This window comes from Balaenoptera musculus, chromosome 19, assembly GCF_009873245.2.
Source record: "Balaenoptera musculus isolate JJ_BM4_2016_0621 chromosome 19, mBalMus1.pri.v3, whole genome shotgun sequence".
NCBI lineage: Eukaryota > Metazoa > Chordata > Mammalia > Artiodactyla > Balaenopteridae > Balaenoptera > Balaenoptera musculus.
The window spans coordinates 26,176,083-26,195,261 of NC_045803.1; the positions used below are offsets into that span (position 1 = coordinate 26,176,083).

Here is a 19,179-nt window from a genome sequence, read left to right on the forward strand (position 1 = left end):
GCAGAGTGAGAGGAGGTACAGCCCTGCCACCAGAGGTGTGGCTCCAGCAGGTCCCCAGCCCGTGCCTCATGGCCATGAGCCAAGGGCCTGCATGTGAGACCTCGTGCAGCTGCATAAACATCTTGCCTGGACGAACAGGCCAGCTCACAGCACTGCCGAGCCGGTGAGGGGCCCTTTCCAGCCACCAGCCGGGACTTCTTCTTGCAGGAGCCCCGCCCTCTGCTCACACAAAGACCCAAGTGCCAATCAAACCCTCCTTTCACATCTTCCACCACTCTAGTTAAGAGCAAGCCCTCGCCTTCCACCTGTGGACACACAGCTTCCAGGTGCTGCACAAAAGGAAAGGTGGAAGGGAGAAAGGAGAGGGGGAGAAACACCTCTGAAATCACTGCGGTCCAATTAGCCAGCCTCTCGCCCTTCGTGCTTACAAACAGGAGCACACATTAACACCTGCTACAAAAGCAAACATTTTTAGGTATCTTTATCTTCACCTCCCTGACACTGCCGTGAAAGCGCGCTCAGCAGCCAGTGATGGATAGGACAGTTTCCTTCTTCTACTTCAGCAGGGGCCTCTCAAACAGAAGGAACTAAAAAGTCACCAATCTTCCCGTCGGGCTGAATTCCCAGGGTCCCCTGCCCCTCCCGTGCTTCTCATGTCCCCTCGTCATTGAGGGAGCCCCACCAGGCACCCAGTTCCGCTCAGCGCCTTCAGGGGACCTGCCCCGAGTCACCGGGACGCTAGGTACCCAAACTCACTGAGCAGCAGCTGGCGGGGACCGGGGGACCGTAGCCACCCTGAGCACAGCTCCACTAAAGAAGGGCCTTCTTACGTACAATGTGGATGACGGCACAGATGTGGAACAACTCTCACAGGCTGAGGTGGGAGGGAGACTTCATACAACCGACCACTTTGGAAGTGTATTCATCTGTATCTACTGGAGGAGAACCTACTCATATCCTACTCAAATCCCACCAATTTCAGTCGGAGAGATATTCCCATTAAAACTGCACGTGAGGGCTTCCCTGGTGGCGCAGTGGTTGAGAATCTGCCTGCTAATGCAGGAGACACGGGTTTGAGCCCTGGTCTGGGAAGATCCCACATGCCACGGAGCAACTAGGCCCGTGAGCCACAACTACTGAGCCTGCGCGTCTGGAGCCTGTGCTCCACAACAAGAGAGGCCGCGATAGTGAGAGGCCCGTGCACCGCAATGAAGAGTGGCCCCCGCTTGCCGCAACTAGAGAAAGCCCTTGCACAGAAACGAAGACCCAACACAGCCAAAAATTTAAAAAATAAATAAATAAATAGATTTAAAAAAAAAAACAACTGCATGTGAGTGTTCACCAATGACTCATAGAAGAATGGTCACAGCAGCACAGTATTTGAAACAATTCCACAATGGAAACTACCCAGATGCCCATCAGGATGTGTATCAAGAACAGATAAATGGCGATGTGTTCACACAATGGAATATCATACACCAGTGAGAAGGGGCAATGTCCAACCACAGGCACTAATATGAACAAGCGAAAGACACCAGACACAAATGAGCAGAGACGGTGTGATCTCATTTACATAAAATGCAAAACAACCACAAGTAACCTATGCTGTTAGCATCAGGATGCTGAGGCCCTTTTGTTGGTGGGGGAAGGGCCTGGAGGGGGCCGAGGGGGGGTTTCTGGGATGCAGGAATGGTCTGCTTCTTCACCTGGGTGTTGGTTACCCAGGTGTGCTCAGTTCGTGAGGATCCACTGAGGGGGACACTTAAGTGGACCTTTTTTTAATGTATGCAATCAAGCGTTTTGTAAAACAGTACTCTGTTGGCGTGGCTGATGTTAAGACTCTAATGAAAACATATTAGAGGCAGAAAAATGGAGAGAAAGTCAGGGTCGGGATGCTCAACCCAGGCCTGACCTTTCATCACTCAGACTGTGGGACTCTTGGAGAAGGTGATCACGCTTCTGCCAAAGACCCAGGGCACCAAGATTCCAGAAGTTCTCGAGGCCCTCACTGCCAAACCCATCCCCTGGGCTAGCCCCATGCCACCAGAAATCCACTGTGCCCTCTCTTATAGCGAGGGCCTCCCTAGCCGCCAGGGAGACCACATCCACCCACAGAAGGCAAGTAAGACCTCAAGGCTTCCCTCCATCCCTCGGGCCAAGTGGGAACACGATGGGACTTTGAAAGCTCCCTCCTTAAAAGGCTGAATTTTCCAAAGTCCAAGACTGCTTGAAGAGAAATAGGAAAAGTAGCAAAATAACTTTGTAAGCATTCTGTTTTGACAATGTGCCCGAGGAATTCCCCACGTTTAGTGGGGAAATGTGAGCAGTTAAATCTATTTGATGTCATGACATACGAAATTGAAGCATAATTGCCCCTGAGTGCTTGACAACTGGAAAGCACTTCATTTCAGAAATGGAGGGAAATGTATGCTGGGAAATGGAAGAGACTGTCAAAAGTTTGACTGCAATGTGAGTGGAGCCACGCGAAAAGAAGGTTCGGATGGAGAAAGTGCTCCAGCTCTGACATTTTTAGTCCCATTTGAAATGTCTCAGAAACAGCAGCAGTGACTCTATCCTTTGAGCTAAAAGCCAGTGAAATGATGATTGGAACCAAACATTTCAACCCCGAGGGGTGGCCGCAGCACAGGTAGGAGGAAACACATGCTTACCAATCATGTGGTTGGCAACGTGGATTTGGATCTCTCTCTCGTTCTCGAAGGTCATCTGGCACTTGATGCACTGGTACGTCTTTTTCTGTTTGGAAACCAAAAGGAAAGGAATTAGACAGCCAGGATGCAGAACAGAGCAGAAAGCAAAAGCTCCCGGAGGCCATGGCTCAAGACTTCCCAGAACGGCTCTGATCCGCTCCCAGTTCTCTCCAGGCCATTCTCTTCCCACCTACCTCTGCATCCAGCTCAGATTCAGCCTGGGGAAGTGGGGACAGGCTCCACTGCAAGGGAGCTTCTCCTCTGCTCGACCCGGGGAAACTGCCCCATCCCAAGGTGAGGGCACACAGCAGAACCACAGAAAGGAAGCTGAGGCAGGCTGTTCTGCTTGGGGTATGCTCCAATCCATCTACCCATCTTCCACCCATCTATGCCTGCTGTATCCACTCATCCATCCGTCTGTTCATCCATCTGTCTACCCATCACTGTCTACCTACCCTCTGTCTACCCATCCATCCATCTAAACACACATACACACACCCACTCACCCATTCATTCATCTAGCCACCCATCCATCCATCCATCTAGTCATCCATCCATCCATCCACCCATTCATCTCTCTTTGTACCCATCCAACTACTCTCTCATCTATTTACCTACCCTAAGAACCAAGTGGCCAAGCAGGGGAGACTGCTACCATCAGCTCTGACACTCAGGGGTGACTGAAGAATTCCTCCTCTGCCCTAGACACACAAGGCCCCAGGTGATCCTACAGCTGGCTTCCACACACGGGGAGCTATTACCAACTGCTTTTGTGGGGAGGGGGGCAGAAAAATGGAGAACATGAGATGTTTCAAAGCTTCTCGAAGACTGGTTCCAAAGAGTGGAGCTTCACAGTGTGAAACCAGCCCACTGTGGACAGAGGTGTGTTGCCTCAGTGGGGGAAGGGCTGTGGCTGTGCGTCTTTATGAAGAGGGAGGGGTGGTATGGGAATTCAAAATATCCAAGTTTTCTGAAGACTACTTTGGGTCCTGGGATGATGGGGCCTCCCTCGACCTCTGGAAAAGAGGGCAAGACTCTGGATTTCTTGGCTGAACACTGAGGCCTAACCCTCAATGATGTAGCCAGGACGAACCACCAGAGGGCTCAGTCGTCTCAGCCCCACCTCAGCCCCACCTGAACCTGCAGTTCTTCTGAAGGGCCTGGTCTCACCTCCAGGCCTTTGTCTATGCCGTTTCCTCCACCTGGAATACCCTCCCCATCCTTAGGACTCTGTTCAAATGGCACCTCTTCTGAGAAGCCTTTTCTTCCCACCCCAGAGTGAGTTTAGGATCTCCCCAGGCCCCTGAGCTTATGCTGAAAGCACCTAGTTGATCCGCATACGATTCTGTCGTGGCCAATTGATTTGTTTGCTCGCACTGCACCATGAGCACCCAGAGGGCCAGGACGCGTTCTGTCCACCTGTGAGGTCCCAGCAAAGACTGCGTGCTTAGGAAGCATTTGTTGAACAAATGAGCAAAGTTGTGAAATAACATGTGCCACACCCTCTATGAGGGCAGAAGGGACAAAGAGAAGTCATCCCACGGTGACTAGGGACCCTGGATCCCCACCACCCAACACAGGGCCCAGCCCAGAGTGAGCGCCTAATAAGCACTGAACTTTCATCATGATTCTTACTGCTGCTGAGAGACTGTTGAATCAATGAATGGAGAAACAACTGGAACAGCTGGTGCCGGGAGCTTCAGGCTCCAGGCGGGGTCCCCGCTCGGGCTCCAGGACCCGTGCTGATAAGACCAGAGCGCCTTGCTCCCAGTGCTTCAGGAGACCTGGGCGTTCAGTACGTCCTCAGAGCAGCCGCAGCGCTGGGCCCGGAAGCAGGCATTCAGCACGGAAACACCCGGGAATAATGGGTGAGTCTCGGGGGGACAGAACAGGGGAGCCTCACAACAGGCAGAGGAGATTTCAGGCCAGAAGAGACGGCAGGGACTGAAGTCTTCTGAGGGGCACAGTCCCAAAGCACCCACCTCGGCTCAACTCCTGGTCTGTGCTCATGGAGAGGAAGGACCTTGGGTTTCTCCGCCCTCAAAATCATTCATTCCCTCTCACATGTGTCCCTCACCCACTCTGTCTGGCAAGTATAAGGGTCCTTGATGCTTAAATGGATGATTGAATGAATGAATGAATGAATGAGTGAATGAACAAGTAAAGGCAAGAATGAAGCACGCCCCAGGAAGCTCCACGCGGAGGAAGCCCAGAGGAGCCTGCTGGGCAAGGAAGACTGTGCCCCCCACCTCCTTGGTCAGAAGTCTCTAGAGGCCACGGCCACGGCCACGGCTAGTCCAGACCAGTGCAGGGGACAGTTCATGATCAAAGTGCTGTTCCTCCTCGGGGCAGATGAATGAAGTAGGCTCACTGTGCTTGAAAGATAAATCACCAGGAGCCTGCCTGGGCAGGATGAGAGAGTACCCCCAAATGTCCCCCTACCATATGGCCACCCCTCAGTGGCAGGAAGAGGACTGGGCCCTGCCTCGTGGGGCAAGAGGCTCCAGGGGAATCCCAGGGGAGTGGTCACAGGAGCTGCTGACCAAAGAGCCTGGGCGTTCACACACACACACACACACACAGCGCGTATGCGCAGGCATGGACACGCATGTGAGGATATACACACAGACTTGTGAACATCCTACATACCACCAACACGCAAGACCCTCACACACACCCACAACCCCTACACCCAGCAACCCATTTGCTCCCTGTAACACAGACACATAAGTGCAACACCCTCAGAGAAGTGGAGACATCCTCATGGACCACAGGTTCACGGAGCATCCCCAGTAACACACACGCTTTCAGTTCTCTCCCTGGAACCCTGACAGCCACACCCATCACTCCCCAATGCACCCACAGATGCACGAGCAGCTTATGGCACAAGGGTGTGCACTGACCCTTGTGGACACACATGTAGACCCCTAGGTATACACACACACATTCACAGTCGGGCATACACACACCTGCACACACACAGGTTCACCAGCACCAGCACTCACTAAGGCACATGTATACCCATATGCCCCCACCCAGAGATGGCCCTTTGGGCCGTGCGTGTGAGACCAGGGATGCCCAGGGTCTGGAGCAGCAGGCACCCGGGCCAGGTGCATGGGGAGAACACAGCATGGGGAGAACAGGTGAGGACTCTCACTCTGTCTACCTCCTGCTGCCCCCCATCCTCACCTCAGCACCTCCTCTGGGTCCGTCTCCCTTTTGCTATCCCCCAAAGACTCCATCCTCCTCTGGAGGTTCAGCCCCCGCTAGGAGACGTAATCACAGAAAAACAGAACTTGGCATTCAAAGCACCTCCTCTGCATAAGCCCCTTCCCTGGGGCCCAGCCCAGGACAGCCAAAGCTGAACCCTGGGACCTTGGCCAGGGCTGCCTTCCCCAGCGTGGCCCGAGCAACCTCAGAGGGTCCCGGGGAAGGAAGAAAACACGCTGGAGGATGTGGAGAGGAAAAGGGAAGAAGAGGGGCAAGACAGCCACTGCTGCTGAATTCCCACGATCATGATTGCAACTCACATTTACTGAGCACCTACTATGAGCCTACTATGTGCAGGCACTGTTTATTCTTAATACTCACAATGACTCTGCAAGCTCCACTTTAGGGATGGAGAAAGTGGAGTTCCAAGAGGCTAAGTCATCTGGTCAAAGCCTAGCGCCGGTGAGCAGGAGAACTGGATTGGACCCCAGGCAGGCGCCCTCCAGAGCCACTGTCTGAGCTGCCATTCTTGGCTCCATGCCCCAGACCGCCCCAGACAGTCCTGCTCCGGGTGACAGAAAGCTGTCACCTGAACAAGCCTGTGAACCTGGCTGTCTGCTTACCCTGCAGGAAGATGGAGTGTGAAAGCACCCAGTCTACCTCCCCACCCAACGCCGGACGGGGCATCGTGGCAATCTGGTGAGTCGATGAGGGCCGGGGTCTGCCCACAAGGGGCTGGAATTGGGGTGACGTTGTTATTACCCGTAAACAGAGAGGGAGGCGGAAACCTCACCGCTTCGCTCCAGCCGACAGCAGCCTCGGCCCCATGGGAACCCAGTCCTCAGAGAGCTGGTTGCTATGGATACACTCCCGAGGGTCCCAGCCTGCCAGCCCCCAATCCCCTGTGCAGCCCCCAGAGTCTGCTCTTGTATGCGTGAGTCCTGGGGGAGGGAGGGGTGGGCGAACAGACAGCTGGGCCCCTGCCCCCAGGCGTGCCCAGGCAGGGGGCGAGGCCCCAGAGGCTGTGCCTCCGCTGGGGAGGTACCCGGGCTTTGTCTAGCTCCTTTCTGTGAATGGCCCATCTGCCCAGGCCTCTAGATGTGAGTGCCAGCTCCCTTCTCTCTCACAAGACCAGGGACAGGGAGAGGAAGGCCTTCCAGGCTCCCAGAAGACAAGCCCCCTCGGGCTCGTAGCCCCGCACTCCCACGCACAGCCGTGAGTCCTCGGGTACGCGGCTCCACCTTTCTGAGTCTGGGCCCCCTCTTTGCCAAAGCCAAGGTCATGGCAAAGGTCCAGGGTGTTGCCATGGAAACAATATAAGAGTGGGTGCCCACACAGTAGGGGTTTTACGAAGTAGTACTTGATACAGGATCCAGAGCAGAGACTGGGATGGAGGAGGCTTCAATAGCCAAAGGCTCTGGGGACGCTAGAAGCAGCCCCATGGCCGGCAGGAGCCCCAGCGTGGGCAGGGATGGGGCTGGAGCGCACCTGGGAGAAGGGCATGCAGGGGCCCGGCCGTGCCACACTGTCCCACCGCACGAGCACCAGACTGACCACCCTGGACCCCACCCTTGCAACTAGGGGGGCTCCAGAGGTGCTGGCTCAAAGGCTGGTCAAGAGCTCGGGCTGGGGCACCACACACTCCCTGGGCTCCAATCCCTTCTCTGCTTCTTTAAAGTGGGGGGCTCACAGCAAACTACCTAATTGTTCCTTGCCTCCTTTTCCTCATCTGTAAAGTGAGTGTTGTAAGGATTAAATAGATAGAAAGTGCCTGGATGTGCCTGGCACATCCTTATTCCTCAATAAATGTGAGGTGTGATTATAAATGGGAAAATAACAAGGGATGGTTGCTACATGCCCAGCACGTCTTTACTCATTTAATCCTCAGGGCAAAACACTGAGGTCAGCAGGGAGACAGTCACAGTATTTGACAACTGAAGAGGAACACACGCCGGCCAACCAGAGCAGAGGCTGGTTAAAAAAGCAGAACGGCCCCCCGGTCCCTCCCAGGTGATGCCAGCTTTGGAGATAGACACTACTGCAATTGCTATTACTATTGTGATTACTGTTACCCTCTGGCTTTACAGGTGAGGACCGAAGCCCAGAGAGGTCAAATCATAAGTGGGTACTGGAAGGGGGAGATTTTAACGCAGGCCATCTGACTCCAGGGCCCGAATCCCCCCCAGTCCACCCACACTGGCTGGCAGCAAGCTGAGGCTCAGGGGGACAGAGCAGGGCAGCTGTGACTGCACTGTGCCCAGGACCTCTGAAGGGTGACCGCTGGACCCTTACCTAGAGGCTGTGCTCAGTCAAAAGGCCTTAAGAAAGTGGTCCATTTCTGACTCTCCTTGGCCGCCAGGCACACCAGAAATAATGGGCGCTCAGCACAAATTTAATCAACCAATCAATCACCTCTAAAAGGAGCTCTCTGCTACAGATGGGGCTTTGAGGCGAGGCCTCAGGCCCCAGCTGGACACACAGCTCTATCCTCGTTCAGACGTTTCTCTCTGCAGCTGGGTGATCTTGGTCAGGGCCTCTGGCTCGCTGGTCTCTGTGGGGAGCTGGCCAGGAGACCCCTTAGGGGCCCCCACTGCAGATTCTCCCTTCAGCCTCTCCAGCCCTCCTTCTCTCTCACTCTCTCTCCCCCTCAAAATCCCGGAGTTGCGGGCCCCAGTTCTGATCCCACAGTGAAACACCCTCAGCAGACATCCCTGTCTTCCAGCAGGCATCTGTGGCAGGTGGCCCTTCCCCAAATCCTGCCCCCCCTGCCAGTGGTACCACCAGTGGCCCTCCAGGGAAAGATACCCCCGAGATCTGCTTGGCATCTCCTCGGTCTGGAAACAGACAACACAGACTTGATGGGAATCCCCGGGCCCGTTCTGACACCTGAGGGCCACGCAGCCTCCAGGCCCACTGGCAGGTGCCCCTTGGTCACCATTCCCAGGGCCCATGTGGACCCTCCAGTAGCTCAGACTTCCCCTGCCTCATTGAAACCCATTGGTTATGGGCCTGCGGCTCCCCCTGATCTGGCAGCCCCCAAGGCAGGGACCGTTTCTGACTCTCCTTAGCTGCCAGGCACCCCCAAAATAAAGGGTGTGCAGGACAATTTTGATCAATCATCAATCAGTCATTAACGATAACAGTCACTGGAAACATTCCCAGGGCCTTCCATGTACCAGCAACTGCACTGACGATAATGATGCTGTTGATGGTAATAGTATCAGCTGGTGATAACTGCTAGCTTACTGGGCCCTAAGTGCCAGGTTCCAAGCCCTTTATGTGTATATTATCTCCATAAACTGTCAAAGGACTCCTAAATCTAAAGCCTAGAGGACAGAGTGACTTGCCCAAGAAGACCCAATAAGCATGTGAATAAGCCCACTCCCCGATCAATGACCAAGACGACCACCAACATTGAGGGAGCACTCACTGCAGCAGCCTTTTATCTACATGATGCCACGGGCCCCTCATAACAATTCTATGAAGTCGAGACAATTATTATTCCCATTTTACAGATGAGCACTTGGCAAATGAGGCCCAGGAAGATAAATGCCACGTCACACCGGAAGGGAAATGGCAACACTGGGGTTTGAACTCAGAGTCTACTGCGATCAGATGTGCTTAACCGCTGCACGACGGCGCTGCTTCTCTGGGCTACTAGAGGGAACGCCACCGGGCAACACAGAGCTCAGCACGGGGGCTCCTCTGGGCATGAGCGGAGCCCCAAGGAGCAAGGTCCAGGTTCGGGTGGGCTGCACTTACCCGGGGCACTGGCGACGTCTGGGCGCCTTTCCGGGGCCCACTGGTCTCTGGAGTGAGGTCACGGTGGTCCACCTGCATGTGGCTCTCCAGGTCCTCGGCACTCTCGAACTTGACGCTGCACTCGGGGCAGCGGAGGCCGGCGCAGGGCCGGTCGGCAGGCTCGGGCGGGGCCAGGCCACCCACCTGTCCGTTGGAGCTGCGGGCCATGCAGCCGGCGCAGAGGCCATAGGGGAGCCCGTTGACGTCGAGCTTCACCAGGTCCTGCTTGCTGCGAAACTCTTTGAGGCACAGGGCACACTTGTAGAGCTTCTGCAGCCCCTGGCCGTTGGGGGAGGACGCAGCCGAGCTGCCCGCCAGCTTCTGCATGTGGAAGGTGCCATGGATCTTGAGCTCGAGCGTGGAGGTGACCGTCTGCATGCAGACCACACAGCGGAAGCCCGTGAGGGAGTTGCGCAGGTCGGGGTGCATCTGGCAGTGCTCGATGAACTCCTCCTCGCTCTGCAGGGGCATCTTGCAGATGCGGCAGGTGCCCGTGTCCAGGCTCTTGCTGTGGGTCACCTTGTGCTCGGTGAGCGTCAGCAGCGAGGGGAAGCGCTCGCCGCAGATGGGGCACATGTAGTGCTTGGCAGGGCCCCGGTGCGTCTGCAGGTGCTCCCGGAGGCCGTTCTCCGAGAAGAAAGTCCGTGAGCACACGTTGCACTTGTGGCTGCCCTTGATGAACTCAGCCTTCTTCCGGGAGCCGTCGTCCTCGCCTGGCCGGATGTTGTGGTCCCGCAGCCTGTGGTTCTGCAGCAGCACCTCCATGGTGTAGGCCGCCCCGCAGATATCACAGCCGTACATGGGTTCTGACGCGTCCACGTCATCCTCGCTCGCCTCGTGGCTGTTGGGCGCCTCGGGGTTCTTCAGCAGCATGCCCTGCAGGTCGGCCGGCTCGGCCTTCTTGGCGGTAGCCGGGGGCACCCCGTTGGCCGTGCCGTTCTCGGTGGCCGTGTCAAACACGCAGTGCTTCTCCCGCAGGTGCTTCTCCAGCAGGATGATGGCGTGGAAGGCCTTGCTGCAGAACTTGCAGTTGTACTTCTTGCTGTGCGTAGTGATGTGGCACTGCAGCTCCACTTCGGTGCTGAAGGTCTCCCCGCAGAAGATGCACTTGTGTGCCTTGGCCGGGTTGCCCAGGTGGCTGTGTTTGACGTGCACCTGCAGGTCGGCCTCCTTGCGGAAGTCCCAGTTGCAGGCCGTGCAGCGGTACATCTTCTTCTCGTTGCTGTGCTTCACCGCCAGGTGCACCTGGATGGACACCTTGGAGTCAAAGACCTCCTGACACAGGGTGCAGTGGTAGAGCACGAAGGTGTGCATGTCCAGCAGGTGCTTCTGCAGGTCGTCCACCGAGGAGAACTGCTTGTCGCAGCTCTCGCACACGTAGTGGGTCGACGTGGTCATGTAGTGCACCGTCAGGTGCTGCAGGAGGGATTCCTGGGAGTCAAAGTCCTCTTTGCACTGGGGGCACGCCTGCTTGCGCAGCAGCAGCTCCAGGTGCAGCTTCAGGTGGGTCTGGAAGCTCTCGAAGTTGGAGAACTTGAGGTCGCACTGATTACAGGGATACTCGCCGTTGGAGATGGAGTTGGCGCTCACCGAAAGCCGCTGCCGCTTCGGGGAAGACACCTCCACGTCAGATGAGACCGGGCTCTGCTCCGCCTTGGACTTCTTGCTGTGGGCCAGCGGGATGTTCTTGTGGTTCTCCTTGATGTGCTTGGTGAGCTTCAGGATGGAGCCGAAGATGGGCGAGTTGGTGCAGTAGGGGCAGGAATAGACCTCCATGAAGGACTGCGCAGGCTGCACGACCGGGGACTCCAGCTTGGCGCTGCCGACGCTGCAGTGGGCCTGCTGGATGTGCTCCGTGAGGGAGGACTCGGTCAGGAATCCCATGGAGCACTGGTTGCAGAAGAAGGCATTATTGCCGTCGGGCGGGTTGGAGTTGGGGCCGCAGTGGGAGACGCGGATGTGCTCCTGCAGGCTGTTGATGTCGGCAAACATCTCGGGGCAGTAGTTGCAGTGGAAGGCGGAGATGTTACTGAACTGCATCACGGGGTAGGCGTGGTTCTTGTGCAGCTTGCGGACGTGCTCGTTGAGGTTGTAGAGGGTGGGCATGGAGTCCAGGCAGATCTGACACGTGTGGCTCTGCTGCGGCTTATCCGCGTGGATGGTCTTCAGGTGGATCTCCAGCACGGCCAGGCTGTTAAAGTCCCGCTTGGAGCAATAGGGGCAGCTGTAGACCACCTTGGACCAGCCCTGCCCGTCATCCCGCATCTTCTTCTGGCCCCGCAGTGGCTTCAAGGTGGAGTCCGGCGTGGAGCCTCGCTCCACGGAGGCGCTGGAGTCTGGGGTGGCGCTGCTCATGGAGGCCACGCTGCCCAGCACGGGGTCAGGGCTGACGCTGTGGTTGCTGGAGTCGGGCTGCCGGTGGCTGTCCAGGTGGCAGTAGACGCCCTCCACCGAGGAGAACTGCTCGGGGCACATGGGGCACTTGTGTTTCTGGTTGGCGTGGGCCTGGTGGATGTGGGCGAGCAGCGCGTTCTCGTCGACGAAGACCTCGGGGCAGTGGATGCACTGCAGGTCGGCCTTCTCGGAGAGCTGGGGGTGGCGGGTGAGCACGTGCTTCTCCAGCTCCTCAGTCTGGCTGAAGGTGTCCTCGCAGTAGTCGCACATGAAGTCGTCCTTCTTGGCCTCCTTCTCCGACTTGGCCAGGTGCTCCTTGTTCTTCTTGTGGGCCTGCATGTGGCTCTGCAGCGAGCTGGTGGAGGAGAAGCCGCGCTTGCAGACGGTGCACTTGAAGGGCTTGCTGGAGCTATGGGTCTTCAGGTGGATCTTGAGGTGGTCGCTGCGGGAGAAGGCCGCCTCGCACTCGTGACAGTGGTACTTCTTGTCGCCCGTGTGCAGCTTGATGTGCCGGTCGCGGCTCCTCTTGTGCTTGAAGAGGCGGCTGCAGTAGGTGCACTTGAACGGCAGCTTGTCGCTGTGGATCTGCTCGTGCCTCTTCAAGTAGCTCAGGCGGATGAAGGACTTGTCGCAGAACTGGCAAGGGTACGGCAGGCCCGTGCCCCCTTCCTCCTCACCCAGGCCCAGGTCACACCCATCTCCGATCATCTGCGTGGGTGACGCAACATCCTTGCTGGAGGGAGACGAGGCCACCCAGGAGAGTTGTGGGTCGTCGTCACCATCTGCAGAGGGAAGGCAGAAGAGAGATTAGAGGCAATTCCCAGGGCCGCGAAAAACAAGGACAGAGCCAGCTTCTTGAAAGCTCGCAGGCTGAGGCTGTGCAGCTGGCCAACTGCTGCAGGGGGAGTGGGGGGAGGGAGTCCGGGGGGCCGGAAGCAAGTGGACATGCGGGCCTTCCAGTCTGCAGGGGGGAGTGGAAGAAGGGTGGCAGGATAAGGCGGGGACGTGCCTCTCCCCTGGGCAACACCTTCCTGGACCTCGCCGGATGCAGCACCCAGCCCCCCAACAGGAGGTGAGGTCTCAGTCACTTCCCTGATGGGGGGTGGGGGGGTGTGCAGCCTGGGAAAAAAGTCACCTGAAATGTCTTCAGAGACCATCGGTCCCATAGGCCAAAAGGAGGTAAGTCCCATCACTTGATCAAGACATGGGGGTTGACTCCCCCTCCAACCCCTAGTCTGTGGGGGAAATCCCACTGGTGCAATGGGACGTAAGCAAAACTCTGCAAGAAAATAAAATGCATTTTAATGAATTCGGCCACACCACACTCCGTGGGGAAGGGGGGACTGATAAAGCTGGAACTGCTGCTTCAGGTACACACAGACATATGAGGCGGAAGTCACAGGCACATGGTATCAGCCCCGAGAGCACACACGGGGGTAAACGAAGGGCACTTGAGAAGGGGCTGCAGGGTTCCCAGCCCAAACCATCCCAAGGGCGGTCGTTTTCTTTGTTCCCCCTCCACCCCTGGATTTGCCCCAAGTTCGCTCAGGACCCTGGGTGATGGCCCGACAGTGCGGTGATCAGAGATGGGGCCAGGACCCAGATGGCCACAGAGCTCAGAACCTAGTGGGCCCTTAAATCCCCTGTGGCGTGTGCGGACAGGGCCTGCACAGACACCCCATGTGGCCCGCCCTCCCCAGGGACAGGGGCCACCCCCGCACTAGGGTTGGCCATTTCTGGAAAAAACAAAGGCAAACCGGACACAGCAAATTAAACCAGTGAAGTTTCCCAAGACACGGCGGGGGTTGAACAGAGCCAGCCTGAGCAGGGAGTGAATTCCATGGCTCAAGTTTCGTGTTGGGTGGATTTAAGACTTAATAATGAATGAAATGGACCGCAGGCTGCTACGGGCAGGGGAGAGACAAACAAAAGCTCAGACTCGACTGCACTGACCTTGCTCTTCTAACCCCGGAGGAAACAGACCACGGCCCCCGCCTCTCCGGCCCCCAGCCAAGCCAGCTTAGTCTTCGGAAAAGCCTCACAGATGGAACCCAGAAATTCTTGGCCAGAGGCAGCCCAGACCCTCTAGAAGGGAAAGGCAGGGGGACCACATTCCGAGGTTGGGCAGGCACCGGGACACACACCTGCACGCATAAACACACACACACACGGCTCACATGTCACTCCCACAACTCACACGTGAACTCCAACACACCAACACACACTCACACACATGCAGTCATACCCACACTCATACCCACACACAATCACACACAGTCACATACTCTCACACACACACAAACACAGCCATTCCCCTGCAATCACTCCCACATACACACACAAGCTTGAACATACATGCACACTCACCTGCAGACACAAACACACACACCATCACGGAGGCACGGCTCAGACCGGGGGTCCCATACCCCCAGGCTCTCACAGCTGCCAACCCCAAGATTTGAAGAGACAAGCAAGGCCGGCTGAAGGGTCTTTCGGGGTCCCTCAGAGCTGGCTCTGAGCCTGCTCCTAGGGCCCACGCACCGCCCCGACCGTGTGAAGATCTGCCTGACCCCAGCTGGCACCACTGGCAGAGCTCTGCCTGGAAGGATGCCGCTCTCCAAAGCTCCCGGCCCAGAGTCCTGCATCTCCCAGCAGCCTCCCTGCCTCTGAAGCCCAGTCACCCAACCCAGCGCAGGGTGCCTCCCAAAGTGAGGGCGCCTCCCAAAGTGAGGGCGCCCGCTCCCCTGGGAGCCTCACATTACAGGACCTTCGGATGGGAAGAACGCAGCGCTGCCAGCCCCTCAGGTGAGATGCGGCAGGAGGCACCCCGGCCCCTGCCTGGTAATTCCCAGCTCTTGCCAGCTGGGCTACGCGGGGCGCAGACAAAGGGACCCAAGGGAGGTGATGGCTGGAGCTGGGGCAGCTGGGGGACCTGCTCGGCCCCCGCCCCCTGGCCGGGCTCCACCAGCTTTTTACTATTTTGATGTCTTAGCTCAGACTCACGGAAGCTGCCACGGAGCCCTTCCTGTGCACCTCTGCTAAGGGCTGTTCTAACCACGAAGGAGGCGGGAACCAGGGCCCCTCCCACTGTACAGACGAGGAAACTGAGGCACAACCACAGGGACGTCCCCCAGGGAAGGACAGCACCAGGCCTGTCCACAGTCAGGCCCCTTGACACAGGTCAGTCGTACAAGACTACACCTGCGTAGGTGAGACCAGGAGAGGGGCCCCCGTGTCAAGCTCCCATGCAGTCATGGTCTGGCTCTCCTTTGAGCCCTGACAGGACCACCAGAATGGCCCATCATCTGCATTGCAGGGAGGGGCCCCCAAGGCCCGGGAGGTGCAGAAGCTGGCTGGAGCTCGCAGGGCTGACGAATGGAAGACAGGCCAGTTCATGGGTGAGGGGGGCAGGGAAGATGCCTTGCCGGAAAGACCAAGCCCGGACACGTCTTTCGTTCACGTTGTCTGAGGATGAGAGCAGACACGTGCACTTGAACCCTGCTCCTCCATTCATTTGTCCACCCCACGAGCGTTCCTCTAAACTCTCAGAGTCAGCTCACACATCTGCAAACAGGGACGTGTTGTGAGGGGTGGATGAGAAAACGTAATGTGAAGAAGCACTCTTATTCCATTTACATGAACTGTCCAGACCAGGCACATCTGTAGAGACAGAAAGCAGATTAGTGATTGCCTGAGGCCAGAGGAGGGAGCAGGGATTGACTGCAAATGGGCAAGAGGCATCCTTCTGAGATCATGGAAATGCCTGAAAGCTGGATTGCGGTGAGGACTGCACAGCTCTGTGAATTTACTTAAAAGTCACTGAATTGCTCACTTAAAACAAATGAATGTTATGGTATGCAAATTATACTTCAATTAAACTGATAAACAAAAGCACTATTTGGCCAATAATAATAATTAGCACTAACGAGTACCACTAGTGCTAATAAAATTAGCAGCTACATTTAGTGAGCATGTCCCAAGCGCCAGCACTGTGCTAAGTGCTTCTATTACCACAATTAATCTCTTTTCATCCTCCCATTGGTAACATCCCATTTTTGAGATGAGGAAGCTGAGGTTCAGTGAGGTAACTTGCCCTGAGTCACAGAGCCGGATGCCCCAGTGGTGTTTGACCAGGATCGTGGGGTCTACTCTCACCCTGCTCCCCCTGCAACCACACCCAGTCTTTGAGAAGAAGAAGCAACCTGCCCCAGCACCACAGTCCCCGAGGTTCATTGCGGGGCTGCCTGGCTGGCTTTATTTTTCTGCAAACAAGTCTCAAAACTAAAGCAAAGCACATTATTCTGGGAACAACAAACTGAGCAACTGCTGAGATTATAATCATCTGAATTGAAACGAAAATAAGGCTCCTTAAACTGAAAAGACCCAATCAGGGGAAATGGGCATGTAGACAAATAAAGACCCAACTCAGATTGCCCTGTTTAAAGCCTTTTACCTTAACAACATTGACTGCTGCCGTCCCATCCCTCCAAATGCATTTTGTTTGGGGGGCACTTAGCTTACTGTTCTAGGAGCAGACTGGAGAGATGACTGGGGCCAGCACACTCAGGATGGATGTGCAGGGAGGTCGGCAGATGAAGGGGGGTCCTTTTCTTACAGCGGCAACGCTCCCCTCACGCTGACTGTTAGACATCACACAGTGCAGCCGGTGCAGCACACGCCCTCGGGCAGATGTGCAAAAAGGGAAGGGGTGCAGAAACGGGATGAAGGCAACCCCAAGGTCCCCTTCAACTTGAATGTTTCAGAACTCAGGGAGAAGGTAGGTTCAAGGAAAGTCCAGCTCGACCAACCACCTCTTCATGTCCAAGTGAATGCTTTGATAGAGTCTACTATGTGCCAGGCACTCTTTTAAAAGCTTTACAGGTGTTAACTCATTCAGTCCTCTCAACAGCCCAATGAGATAGGCACTGTTATTATTATTGAATATTTCCCTGATCAGGTGAGAAAACTGAGGCACAGAGAGGCTGAGTAACTTGCCTAAAGCCACACAGCTTGCAGGCAGGAGAGCCAGGATTCAAACCCAGTTAGTTGGTTCTGAGTCAGTGCTTTCACCCACCATGCTACCCTGCCTCTCGCCTTTGGGAGGGGGCACCGTCACATGAGAATATCAAGAGGGAAACCCAGTGACTAATGCCAGATCCTTGGCCTCCCCCTCCCCCTAGAATGAGTACAAAGAAATATAACAAAATAAGTGGAAAAATCACTTTCAAAAAGGAAATTAAAGTCATTTAAAAAGGACTAATCCTGAAAAAAGGCCTGATAGGAAATGGGTTATATGGGGCTTTTGCTGTCTGCTGCAGGAAGAGAACGAAAATAAGCATAAAAGAGGGGAGGAATTTCGATAAAAACTCAATTATGTAGAAAAAAGAACATTAACTGGGCTTCAGGATACATCAGTGGCAGAAAGAGTCAGGGGGACCCCAAGCTCACATGGCCACACTTGGTGAATTCCACAGGCTGAGGCCACAGCCATGACAACGTGGCCTCAGACACACCTTGTCCGGGCACAGCAGAGTGGCCGCCACCCAGGATGGCTGGGACCCTCAGCTCCACGCTCCTCCAGTCACAGAGAATCAAGGTCGGGGCTGCCAAGGAAGTACCTGGATGCAGGAGGGAGAGTAGCTAGCCCACAGGCCCAGAGGAGTGAGCGGAAAGGGCGACCTCCCTGCAGCGAGGGGCACAGGCTGAGGAGGGAGGGAGCCCTCTGTCACTGAAGTTGTCCTAGAGGAATAAACGGCTCTGAAAAGAACAGTGAGGGGGAAGGTGTAAACAGCCAATGCCCAGGCAGCTCCAGGTCTCTAGGACATTCCTGGGATGGGCAGGTCCATTCAAGTGAACAAAAATGACCACCAGCCTCCAGAGGGGACAAAAGCTGAGAGGTCCCAGGAGTGAAGTTTCCATCAAGTCCACAAGTGCCCCCAGTGTGGGGTACTGTGCTGGGGATTGAGGGCTCACTCGAGTGCACCCCACCTGGGCGCTGCCCCATGGATAGTCCAGACCATGCACAGCAGGCAGACTTGGGACAAGCAAGGGGCATGGGGGAGACACGCTGGGGCAGAGGAAAGAGCACTGGACAGAGAGTCCAGCAGGAGACCTAGCCCTCGGCTCCCTCCACGTAATATGGGAAGTTGGAATTTGAGCCTCAAGAGTCCCCTCTGGATGAATATAAAAGTATTTTGGACAATATTCCAATCATCCAGATTGTTTCCATAATGGCCACAAAAAGGCTCGACGATTCCTCATGAAGCCCCAAAAGGTCTCCTTGCTATTCACCCAATTCCTTGGGAAAATGAAAATTGCTGTGGAGGCAAGTTCCCCACAAGACAAAGCTCTATGGTGCTCCGGGTAGAGCCTCCCCTCTGTTCCCATTGGGAAGTCCAGGAATGGGAATAACTGTGGCTCTTCCCCAAGCTCGGAGAAACAGGACCCCAGACTCAGGAACCATCTACGCCAATCTCGCTTGATATAGAGGAAGAAGCTGAGGCCCAGAGAGAGAAGAAAACTTCCAGGGACAGTAAATTGTTAGTGATCACCTCGAATACTGTATTCAGGAGGATTCTGAGGCCATATCTGGCCTCAGAAGAAATGAGTGCGGAAATCAATTGGTAATGTCTGCCACGAGCAGAGGAGTGCACAAGTGGAATGTTCAAAGAGCAGGGAGCAAATTGGAGGAGGAGGTCTTCTGATTCCCAGTGCTAGAGAAGAAGCCTTTAACCATCAGGTTTTCTCTTTCAAGAAGGGAACTTTGCATCCCCTCCGAAAAGGAGGCTATAGGGCAGGATCACCAAAATCCTGTTGTTCAAGCAGAGACAACAGCATTTGACAGGTACTGTGGAGCTGTGTTGTAGTCTAGAGAGGAGTCTCCAGCCAGGGAGAAGGGTCAGCAGGTCCAAGCCTGCTGATGGTGAGGTCCAACCCTGCTGATGATGAGGTCCACCCAAAGTGGGCACAAAGCAGCCTGGGCATCCTGGGAGGGCAGATCAATGCTCCCCAGAGCCCGAGGTGACAAAAGCTGCAAGACATGAATGTGCTTCAGGACACACCACTG

The 19,179-nt window shown here is 55.7% G+C and overlaps 1 protein-coding gene across 3 annotated transcripts in view; it reads right to left on the minus strand.

Moving 5' to 3' along the window:
* Positions 1 to 19,179, minus strand: part of ZNF423 (zinc finger protein 423) — a 331,821-nt gene that overhangs the window by 129,535 nt on the left and 183,107 nt on the right. For all 3 annotated transcript variants that reach the window (XM_036834944.1, XM_036834945.1, XM_036834946.1), the window contains 2 exons: positions 9,681 to 12,895; positions 2,670 to 2,754 (listed from right to left, as the gene is read on the minus strand). In XM_036834944.1, coding sequence (XP_036690839.1) covers positions 2,670 to 2,754; positions 9,681 to 12,895 — 3,300 coding nt within the window. The remainder of the gene's footprint in view (positions 1 to 2,669; positions 2,755 to 9,680; positions 12,896 to 19,179) is intronic.